Source organism: Mastomys coucha, unplaced genomic scaffold (assembly GCF_008632895.1).
Source record: "Mastomys coucha isolate ucsf_1 unplaced genomic scaffold, UCSF_Mcou_1 pScaffold12, whole genome shotgun sequence".
NCBI classification, from domain to species: domain Eukaryota; kingdom Metazoa; phylum Chordata; class Mammalia; order Rodentia; family Muridae; genus Mastomys; species Mastomys coucha.
The window spans coordinates 32637973-32649828 of record NW_022196894.1 but is presented as its reverse complement, the minus strand read 5'-3'; the positions used below and the strand labels follow the sequence as shown (position 1 = coordinate 32649828).

Genomic DNA, 11856 nt, shown 5'->3' with positions numbered 1-11856 from the left:
CTAACAGAGCAGACCTGTACACACAGAAGGAACCCTACAAGGATGAAGATCCAAGAGAAGACAGACATCTGTAAGCCAAAGGAAAGAGACTTTGATCTGGATTTCTGGCCTGTGTTTTAGCCACCTTGTCCACTATCTTGTTATGGCAGCCCTTGGCTCACTGTCAGAGAGCTCCTGCAGAAAGGGTGGGGGTGAATGGGGAGGAGGAAGACAGTCTTTGGGGTATAAACGGGGGGAGGGGACACAAGGAGGTGGGCCATATGAAACCAGAGGCTATAAAGACCTTTCCATGCTTGTTGGCTCTGAGAAACCTATGTGGTTAGAAGCTAGCACCGATTAGTAGCACTTTCAGTGTTAGGTTTAAATAGGATTGAAGGCCACATTTTAAATTTGTTCTATAAATTGGTGGTTATTGCTGTTTGAATTTGTTAGCATTTGAAGCTGCTCAGCAAAAACAGCTTTAAAGGTTAACAATGTTCTATGTGCTATCCATATTTTATTTGACCATCTGTAGGAATCCATTAACGGTGTTCTGTGCACACAGGAAAAGCTGAGTCACAGGATTCTAAAACTAAAGCTTCTCACAGGTGTTCTTTCTTCTCTGCACAAATGCAAGCAGGACACCTCACCATTTCCATCTGATGAAGAGGGAGCTGGAATCTCATGTAAGACTGGTGGCTTCCCAAGTTCATAAAGCCATGCATGGCTCAGCTAGAAATAGAGCCACTGGCCATCAGGTATCTGGCTGCTTTTGTTCTTTAGCACACAACTCCACCCTCTAAGACAAGCCTTTGAAACCCTTCTCTGACCCCGTGCAGAGGGGCTAAGGCTCTGGAGCTGGACTTGGATTCAAATACTACCCCATCACTCACTAAGCTGAGGACCTTAAACATGTTCTATAACCTCTCAGCACTTCACTTCCCTATTTAAACGTAGTTCAGGGCAGGCTAATGAGTTGGCTCAGTGGGGAAAGGTGCTTGCGGCCAAGCCTTATCACCTGAGTTTGATCCTCGAGACTGATCCAGTGGGAGAAAACCAACAATCCCAAGTTGTCCTCTGACTTCCACAATAGTCACGACATGTGCATATACACATATACAACAAACAAACAAATAAATGTATGTAGCAAAAATTTACAAAAATATATATATACAGAAAATACATATATATATATATAAATATATATATATATTAAGACACACAGCAACAGCACATGCTCTACACTGGCCCCTCCCCTCATCCAGCACTCCTTCCCAAACAAGCAGATCCCAAAGGACTTCTCTGCTCTCAGGGACAAATTTAGCTCCTCCAGTTATCTGGAATGTGATGGATAATCTTGATTGTCAGCATGATGGGGCTCAGAATCACCTAGGGGACACCTCTGAGTAGGCCTGTGTTTCCAGAGAGGTTTAACTAAAGAGCAGAGAGTCACCTTGAAGGTGAAGGACATCGTACAATGTGGGGGAGGGGATACTGATTGAGCAAGAAGGCATTCACTCATTCTCTGCTTCCTAACCTCAGATGTGACCAGCAGCCACAGCTCTTACTGCCACAGCTGGAGCTGTGCTCACCACTACACTTCCCCACCATGATGGGCACCAACCTCAAACCCGGAGCCAAACTCTCTATACGTTGCTTTCGTCTGGGGTTTTGTTATGGTGAAAAGAAAGGTAACTAGTGCCTGGTCCTGCTAGCTTCTGCTGACATCCTCATGTGTGTCCCATGTCATCGTCCTTACAGTCCTTCTCCTCCACCCAGGTTCCCAGGAAATGCTCTGGTTGGCCCAGAGGCCCAAACTCAGTAGAGATAAACCGATCACTAGAGAGTTCCCACTTCTCTAGGCTCACCCTTCTTATCATCTCTTCCTGGACCCTGGTCTCTCATTCTATCTCCAACACCGCAAACTTCCTACACTGGCACTGTCAAGGAGGAAGATCCTACAACAACAAGGAGACCTACCACCTTTGCAAACCCACGGAGGATATAGACCCCAGGGTAAGGGAGGGGCAGTGTGCCCTCAACTGCTGCCTCTGAGAAGGGGCTGGAGCACCTCTCTGGGTGGTCAGCCCCCACCTATACCCTTCCTGGCACAGGCCTGACCCCATCAAGTGCCCTGTCCCCATTCAGGGTGCTTTGTCCATTAATGCTCTTAGAGACTCTTTCTGTCACCCTCTCCTGCCCATGCCATGTTTTCCCTGGAGCTCGCCCTTCCTTCTGAGCCTACCTCTGTGTCTAACCCCCCAGAGATCATTGACCCAGAAGGTTCCAAACCCCATCCTTCAAGCCTCCCTCCCCCAAATTAAACTCAGGACCTTCTTCTCTGACTGCTTCTTGTCCCACTTCTTCCTCACAGCCTGTCACAAGTGCTCATCAGTTCCATCAATGGATACATGCTCAACCCTCTCCCCCACCCCACTCCCACCCTGCTCCCACCCCATTCACCATCACTGTCTCGTTCTAAACTCAATACCATGCTAAGGCCTCTTGTCCCCTAGTCCCTGCCCTAACACATCTTTCATACTGGGACCCAAGTGACTTTTCTCAACTATCAATCCACTACCACCTGAGGACCAAGTCCATCTGGTTCTGACAAGGTTCTTAAGGTCTGCTCTGGTTTTCACTTGCAGTCTTCTTTCACACACTTTCTTCAGTGAATACTCTTTCCTATGTTCTCTATTCTCCACGTCCTTGGTTCTCAAATGTCAGTGTGTGCTGCGGTCACCTCGAGAATTCCAGCTGTGGGCCGGCTATGTACGTGTCTTTAGGTGTTGCTTCTCTGTACTACACACTCAGCATCTTTTAGATCTGTGCACTAGCATGTTGTCATGGGCTCTCTGGACATGCTGGCACCTTTGGCTGACTTCCACACCTTCTGTAAGCAGCTCTCAGCTCAGGCACACTAGAACTCATGCCTCTCCTAGTCGGGTCCATGCCAGTCCCACTCCAGTTCAGAAACCTACTAATAAAATGTATACACCAAGTTCCCAGGGGATAGCAAAGGGGTCCCCTGCTTACCTCTGGGGCCCAGCAGCAAGCTGGGCATGGGTTTGATAATCAGTTGGTTATCAGAGGACAGAGACTACAGAGATTGCTGAGAACCTGGGCATTTCTAATGAATTAATATTGAGGAAGAGGCCAATCTTCTTGCAACTTTGCACAGCATTAAGTGTGTGCTCTGTCACCTCCTTGATCAAAACTGCCAAGTGTTGAGCTGCAGATGGGAGACTGAGGCTGCAAGGAAAAGAGCCTACTAAAGTCCTGAGTGAGGGTAAAGGATGGGGAACCTTCCTAGGAAAGCCGAGGGGCTGCTAGGAAAAAAAAAATCTGCTCCTCATGACTGACTCTGAGAATCTGCTTTTTGCTTCTGCCCACCCTGCCCAAGCCTAAACTAGTACTGCCCTAGGGAACCTTCCTTCTTTCCTGGAGGGAAGTCAGTCCCTCACGGAAGTTTCTAGACTGCTCAGTCTGAAGGCAGATGAGTGCCCCTTTCCTAGTCGTGCAGAGTGAGAGGGTTTGAGAAGACAGTTGGGGAGCTCGTGTTAACAACAGCCTCGGGTACAGGCAGGTCCTTGCATCTCTGCCTCTCTGGGGACATTTCCCTTTTTAGGTAGTTAACTATAAATAGGCATCAAACCCTTTAAAGTTCTCCAAATCAGCATTCACTGTTGCCTTAAGGCTCCTGGGAGTGACACAAGCTGGGTAAGGGAAGGACAGCCACCCCTAGGGCTGGCAAGGGAGCCTGAAGCTAGAAGGCCAAGTCCTGATGCCCCCTACCCAACCTCACTGAGGAAGATTCAAGGCATCGAGGGACTGTCCTCTCACTGCTGACCCCTTCTAGCATATTCTTACAGACATGTGAAGATATAGTGGTTGTTTTCTGAGAATTAACATCTCTGGGCAAATTACCCCTCAGTTCCCCTCATAGCAAAGGCAGTCCTATCAGAAGATTCCCGAGGAACACAGTTGTTGCTGCAAGCTCTCATTCGCAAACCTCACAGAGTGCCATGACAGCTGTGAGAGAGGAGGCCAGCACTGCTTGTCAGCTCTCATCAGCTGCTCTGGGAAGGACCGATGTTGCTGGTTGATTGGCTTCATGGGAGGTACTGAAAGGGCTGAGGGAGGAGCTGGGAGTAGCTGACTAGTGAGGGGCCATCACTGTGTCCCAGGCACATGCATACATAGGTGCATGTTGGGTACTGTCATATTCAAACACCAACAGTGTAGTGGGCTATAAGAAGAGTTGGTGCCTGCTTTCAGGGACATTTGTATGAGCAGCTTAGCTATTCTCTGTGGGTCCCACATTTTTCGGTGTTAGGCAAGTCTTAATGACAAATCCCAACTTCTCCAGATTTCCTTTCAGCCTTTGGATTCTATTAGGATTTAGCATTTCCTTGTAAAGAATATTAAAAAGAAAAAAGAAAAAAGATTTGATCCTTAAGAAGACCAAGGATATTGGATAGAGTGTTTGATATCTAAGAGGAACTTTCAAGTTGACATGGCTCTTAGTTTCATAGAGACACATAAGAGAGGCCAAAACAAAGAAAAACAGTGCAACCAGAGAAATGGCCCACTGTGGTCATATTCCCATATGCACCACCCTCTGGAGGTATCTAGACCAGGCACAGACTTGGAGGGAACCCTGCACCTGAGTTGTCCCTAAATCACAGAACAGTGAAGGCAAGGACCCTGAAAGCAGGAGGGACTCGTGGGCTGATTGGGATTATCAAGTGGACCCAAGTCAAACGTCTGCTATGCTAAGCTGTAGATGCTCACCGTCTGTCTCCTGTTCAGACCCTGAGTCTGTTGCCTGCTGCGCTGCTTCATCTGCGCTCTACTCTCTTTGTAACTTATATTTTCTAAAGCCATCTTTTAAGCCCTAGGAATCCATCCTTCAACCAAGTAATATGCTTGCCTTCCTCTATAGAAAACTCCCCAAAATTACACTGGCTGTTGAGATCCCCTCCAGAAGGAGCACCCCAAAGTAGGGCTTTGGCTCCAGTCACTTTCTCTGCAGGATGCTCCAACCCTGGGCAACCCCAGCTTTGCTTCTACAGCTTCAGATGTCTCTGCGCGCAGATGCTAAGGAGAATCAGCCAGCTTTACCCGAACTGTGTTCCTCCCAACTCTTCATCAGTGGCATAGTGGGACAAGGTTTAAGACCAGCCATGGAAAGTGTCCATTGGATGTTGAGAAAAAAACTCGTTCTAAAAAGGCAAAGGACTTTGAGGAAGCTATGTGTTTAATTAGTGGGACAACCGAGACTTCTGTTTCCTGCTCTCTAGCCTAAGGCTTTCTTGCTATCCCCCATGTCTGAGCATTTCCCTGGAAGTGGCCACAGTAAGCCAGCTTCTGGACACATGGAGGTTCACTGTCGTGTTCCTGTCTCTCAGTGGCTAACTCAGCTCAGGCAGAGACTGTAGTGTTTTTCTCTGGCCCTGTGAATGTCTTCCCTGTCTGATCTCCAAAACAAGAGGAAGAGCCATTTCCACGCTGAGGGAGTATGTAAAGTATTCTAGGGATGCTGACACTAGATTTTTACCAAGAAGAGAAAATAAACATAAAGGACATTTTGAGCCAAATGACAAAAATAGAGAATAGGCTGGATCAATGAGCTAGCAATATTGAGCAATATGGTTCAATGTCAACTTCCCTGACCACAACAATTCCACTGAGGTTATATTCATTCATAGGAAATACACAGTGAGAAGATTTTAAATGGTATCTGTCTATCTAAATGAAAAATTATAAATATGTACAGAGAGAATGTTAAAACCACAGGATATAATATAAACGACTCCTAAGCAAAGGGAATACAGAGTTCTTTGTTCTCTTCTTGTGCCTCTCTATAACTGTGAAATTGTATCAACATGGTTATTTTAAAAGTCCCACAGAGCCGGGCAGTGGTGGCTCACGCCTTTAATCCCAGCACTTGGGAGGCAGAGGCAGGTGGATTTCTGAGTTCGAGGCCAGCCTGGTCTACAGAGTGAGTTCCAGGACAGCCAGGGCTATACAGAGAGATGCTGTCTCAAAAACAACAACAACAACAACAACAACAACAAAACGTTCCACAGAGAGGCATATGACAAACACACTGACAGGTCTCTAGATCCAGGGACACACATCAGCGCCTTTCCTTAGTCTCCTTCCAGGCTTCAATGGCCGTGATACCACTGCTACCCACCTCTTTGTGTGGCTCCTTTGGGTTGGAGAAAGAACTGTTATCATTGTGTTTCTGTGGACAACTCGGAGCAAAGCCAAGTCTATGGCAAGGTGAAAGGAGTGTGGTGGGAAGAGAGAACACCACAGTTCTGTTCCTCACCAGCTAGGAGATGCTTGGCAGGACCGTTTCATCTCTAGGGCTCAGTTTTGCTTCTCTATGAAATGGGAGCAACAAGTATTTATAAGACAGGGGAGGCTTGGTTAGTGTCACACAGCAGGAGCCTCTGACTCGATGCCTGTGCACTGGCACTCAGCACTGGGCTTTGTTTGACTCAGCTGTCCTCCCAACATTCCCTCCAGCATCTCATCTGTGCCGCTGTTTCCCCCCCAAGCTCCCGCCTGCCTCTCCTACCCTGCCAATGTTATCATTCCTCCTCAAGCCACATAAACTACATTCCTCTCCCTCTTTCAAAACCTGGTTCTGAGTTTCTCCTCACCTCGATCCCTCCCAAGCTTCCTCCCATGTTCGTAGCTTGTGACTTGGCTGACTGGCGGGTTAACGAGTCCTCCTGTCATGGAGGGCTAGATTGCCTGGCTTCTCCCTCATGCTACAATGAGGCTTGGGGGCTCCCAGTCAAGTGTGGTCAATGCTCCTACACCCAACAGCTGGCTCAAAAGAATAAATCACACTTGGGGATAGGAGGGTTCACAGAGAGGGGTCTGGCTAAACTCTGTTGACAGAAAAGTCACTGCCCTTTCTTCAAGAAAGATGGATTTCCTACGTAAATAAGGTACTTCATGGCTCTGACAATACCACCTAGTCCAGAGACGGACCACTCCTGGAATCCAACATGTCTGGGAAAGAGGAGAATAAAGCTAACAGAAATGGCATGTGATGGGGCATACAGACTCATGTGGGAGTCCGTTTCAGCAGGGAAGAAAAGCCCTTGCTGCTGAGGTATTTGTGTGTATTCACACACACATGAAGTATTCAGGAAAAATCAAATGGGCATATGAATGAAACATGAGAGAAGAGGATTATCACATTGTACTTGGCATGTTATTATATGTTTCAAGATGCTCAAATGGGAATATGTGCACAAATAACAAGCAATTACTGAACAATAAATTATCCTCAAAGGATAAAATAACTGGGGACACAGACCTAAAAGACATCTCCTTCACTTCCTGACCCTGGGCAGCCACCTTGTCCAAAGGCTCCAAGGACAAGCTTTGGTGGTGTCCCTCAGGCCCCTGAGGTGCAGGTCTCTTAAAGGGTAAGAAAGCACGTGAAGGGGCAACCAGAGCCATGAGCTAATGTAGCGTGACAACAGGCTTAGGGTGGTGGGGACTGAGTGGACCAGCCAGCATAGGGAGGCAAAATGGCCATCAGTGTGCATGGGGCGAGATGGGCATCACTGGACCACAGAGGTGTGATGCTTCCCTTGCACACAGGTGGGTGGAGTTCACCACCCCAGCACTGTGTGACCGTGTGTTCTCTGTAGAGTTCAAACACTTCCTGCCAGCCTGCTCCCCCTGATTAAGGCTGTCTCTGCAGGGACACTAGAGTAAGGCACTGGAGTAAGGTGACTCACAGGGACAGCAAGTAAACCCCCTTCTTCTCTCAGCCCCTTCTTGCTATCCAAGCATGGATCGCCAGACCAGCGCCCACTAAAAGGCTGATTTGTAGCGTGGCCGCACACTAGGATGATCTAGGAACAGAAACAAACCACGGAAATCCAGCTGCCACCCTAGAGTTTCTGTTTAATTGGTCTGGGGGCAGCCTGGGTGGGGTGGTTTCCCAGTTCTCCAGGTGAATCCGATTCCCAGCCGCCCATGGGATGATGACAACTTGGCTGGGGTTTTCCAAGGACTCTGCTCTGCGGGGCAAAGTGCCCAGAGCTGGGTCTGCTTTGTCTCCCAGCCCTCACAGCACTTGTTTTTCTCCTCCACAGTTCTGTTCTGACCCTGCTTCACCTTCTCCAGGGTTGCACAGACCTAAAGGATGCTCCAGACCTGAAGACAGGAGGTGGCTGGACCTCTGTCCCTGTGAGGTGAGCAGCCTCATCACTGACTGAGTCACATCCCTGTTGTTCTTCTAAGAGCAACATCTCCTCTCTCATGTTCTCCCAAAGGTAGCACAGCATGGCCCAGGCAACAGTTCTGGAGGGTGACACTATGAACTCACTTCTCCTAGGTCCCTACGGCTGTGCCTGGGCTCTTAACAGCTTATTAGAGTCTGTTCTGAGCAGTCACAGCTCCTCTGCCATCTGAGTGGGTCTCACTTTGTGTAAACATCTAGGAGAAATTATAAATTCACTTTGGCTACCCCTCCGTGAAGGCTGAGGACCTCTGACCTGCCTCCTCCCCACCCCCAAGGCTGATGAGCCTTGTTCCAAGAGCTCAGCCCCAGCAAGGCAAAAGCACTGCTTTTTACAAAGAAAAGAATAAAGCAGCCACAAAACACTGCCTTGTCACAGAAGGAAGAGTGATCTTCCGAACAGTGAGGCCCATCGCTTTTCTCCACTAGCAGAAGCGAGAGCTCCTCTTCTGGTTTTGTTGCTGTTGTTTAGTCGGTTTGTTTTTCTCAAACTTAACTTTTTCTGAGTCTCACTCTGAATCCTATATTAGCATAGAATTCACTGTGTAGCCCAGGCTGGCCTTCCCTTTGCGTTTCAAATATTGGAATTACAAGTGTGTATCGTGCCTGGCTATCTGTTTATTTTAAAACTTAGAGTGTCCTGGGGATGTCCAAGCAACTCTGTGCCCTATAAAAACTGGGAATGTCAGAAAGTAGTTCTGCTAATAAAACCACACTAATAATTACAGCAGCAGAAGACAGGGCCGCGTTATGGCTTTTGAGGACTTTAGGTACTTTTGTGTCTATCTATCGTTATATGATTTTTATTTAGGTATTATATTTTTATTTAGGTATTATTTATTTAGGTATTATATGTTGATTATGTAGGCTATATTTTATAAGTGCTCTGGTATAAAGATGAATAAATTAATATTATGCATTTCAAATACTATCTTGAAATAGTTCTTTTTTTTTTTTTTTTTAAATTTCAGTTTTGCAGGTCTGAAGGCAGCATTTACCCTAAGTACCCTGTCTATTAGAGAGGTTGTTCATGGGGGAAGCCCAGATCCATAAGGAGTGTGGCAGCCATGCCCATCTGGGTTACAGTCACACACTTTCTCTCTGGCTATTTCTTTTCTTTTTTCTTTCTTTTTTTTTTATGTGTAGCCCAGGCTAGCCTCGAACTCATGATCCTCCTACCTCTGCCTCCTTCAGCAAATCCTACCGGTATGTGCCACCACAACCTGCCTCTCTCGCTATTTCTAGTACACTGAAAGCTGACTCTGAAAGATACTAGTGAAGTCCTTCCATGGACACAGAGAGTCGTCCTGAGGGACAGACAGTTCGACCTTCAGGGAACCCATGAGGACATACAGGCACATTCCTATGGCACCAGGAGGGAGTCAGGCAAGATGGGAGTTGGATACTCTGGAGAGTTACTGAGGTGGCTTTCTTGGGAATTTACCAGAAAGTTGTCCATGGAGATGAGTGTAAGGGCAAAGGCATGGGAAAGGAAAGGGAACAGATCTCCCCAGAGCTAAGCGAGGCGCTCTGTGTGGCATAGCTGTGAGGGAGCACAGCAGAACAAGGAGAGAGGTGGCAGTCACGGTGCACAGGGGACTGCACCTATGCACACACAGTAGGTGTGTCCCGGGCAGGGATACACGAGGGGCTCACTTGTGGGAGTCTGTAGGCACTGTGGACCGTTGAACATTCCCGATGATGTCATAAGGGTAGAGTAACAATTTAGGAAGGCTCCCTTGACAGGACAGAATCAACTTGAAGAAGAGGGACAGTTCCTACAGTGGTTTAAGTGACAACCAAAAGTGACATGGGAGGTGGGGAGGGCTGTGGTTAGGAAGATGAAGAACACATGCAACGTCCTCAGGCTGTGGATGGGGTGGAGAGAGAGACTGGCAGGGGTTGGAGGAAAGGTAATTTGGCTCAGTAATTAGGAGGACATAGGGCACTCTGGGGGATGGGCAGAAGCTTGTCCTCAAGGAGTTCAGGACAGAGCTCTGCCATCACTCATGCCTTTGTATGGTGAAGCCCAGAGAGCAGCACTTACTCTCTGTTCCTAGCACAGGGGGAAGAGAGCTCTTGGGTCTCCGGGATTTCATCTCCGGGGCCTTGGTGTTCTCACCGGTCCGAGCATCTGGAACACAGAAAGGAACATAAACATTAGTCAGTAGCTGTCTAAGGAGCTGAGCAGAGGAGGCACCTCAGTCAGAACCCCACCTTGACCCTAGTTGGCCCACCCACCCAACATTCCACTCAGAGGCCCTCTGTGCCCGCCGAGTGGCGCCTGCAGTGGGGGGCCCTTTCTCCAGGGGAGCACCAAAGAAGGAGAGCCTGCTGAATGGGGCTGATAAATCAGGTGGCTAGAACAGTCGCTGGCAGGACGGATGGCCAGGCTAGGGAGCTTAGTTACTGCTCCCAACTGTAGCACCAGAGACTTGCCAGGACAAAGGCAACTTAGCAGGGCCTAGGCCCTCAGTTCCCTTTGCTGTTCTTGCTCACACTGGGCTTTGATTCTCTTGTTTAAATGTTCAATATTTGAAAGGCTCTCTGCAAATGCAAAGGCCTCACACAGAGGGAGGAGAAGACCAGGTCTCCACTTCTTGACTCGTGGACTGAAAGGTGTTTGTGGCCTTTGATTTCTAAGGCTTGCCTTTGCACTGGGCCAGGCCTAGCCAGAGGAAGGCTTCAGCAGAAGCTGCTGGCAGAGTCTCTAAGACTGAGGCTGGGACTCATTCAGGGGCTTTTGTGGTACCTCCTCAAGGCAGGCCTATGAATCCCTGCAGTGGCCACTGGCTGATACAGGGCAGCAAGCTCCTTCTTCCATGTTAAGGTAAAGCTCAGAAAATGCTGGGGGTGGATACAGTATCGGAGGAGGGGGCTCTTGTGGACAAAGGAGAATGGCACTGCAGGCTGCGTGGGACTAGGCAGAAAACCCCTGGGTTCCAATGAGACTGGACTTTCAAACTTGGTAGGGAAACCACCCATGACTTAGATAAGGAGTGCTGGCTGAATGGCAATCACTGGGCAGTGTTTTTACTACCCTTTGGGAGAGGATGGGAGGCACCTCCCCCTGAGCCCCTTCCTGCCCTCATCCTTCATTTCCGGCTCCAGAGGAGGAAGTTCAGAGGGAGGAGGGGATTTTCCAGCTAGGGCTCTGGCCACATTCCTGTGGCTTGGCTGAAGAAGGGCTAACAGGCTGTCCTTGCCTCCAGGATGGGCAGCCTCAGCTGGTCTTGTCTAGACTGGGTTCCCTGTTAGGAGTGGTACTACAAACATAGATGGCAAGGGCTGGGGACATGCACTTTACCCGCTTTCCTAGTTACATTTCTTCTAGATGACATCTACAGTCTGTCCACACAGCTCCTTCTACTTAAGTCTTATTTCTGAAGCTTAACACTAGTTAGGCTTCCTCCAGTACGTGCCTGTACTCTCTATGATCTGGGTAATCCACTGACAGAGACTTCATGTGGGCACAGCTGGCTCAGCTGGGTGGCAGCTGAGGGATATTAAGGTCAATTCCCTGTTGAAGATGACCCAAAGCCACACAGACACACACATACACACACACACACACACACACACACACACACACACAC

The 11856-nt window shown here is 48.4% G+C and overlaps 1 protein-coding gene across 5 annotated transcripts in view; it reads right to left on the bottom strand.

The window, feature by feature from the left end:
- The window catches only part of Mylk (myosin light chain kinase), a 250011-nt gene that overhangs the window by 54950 nt on the left and 183205 nt on the right, over positions 1-11856 (bottom strand). For all 5 annotated transcript variants that reach the window (XM_031363765.1, XM_031363764.1, XM_031363763.1 and 2 more), the window contains one exon: positions 10308-10394. In XM_031363765.1, coding sequence (XP_031219625.1) covers positions 10308-10394 — 87 coding nt within the window. The remainder of the gene's footprint in view (positions 1-10307; positions 10395-11856) is intronic.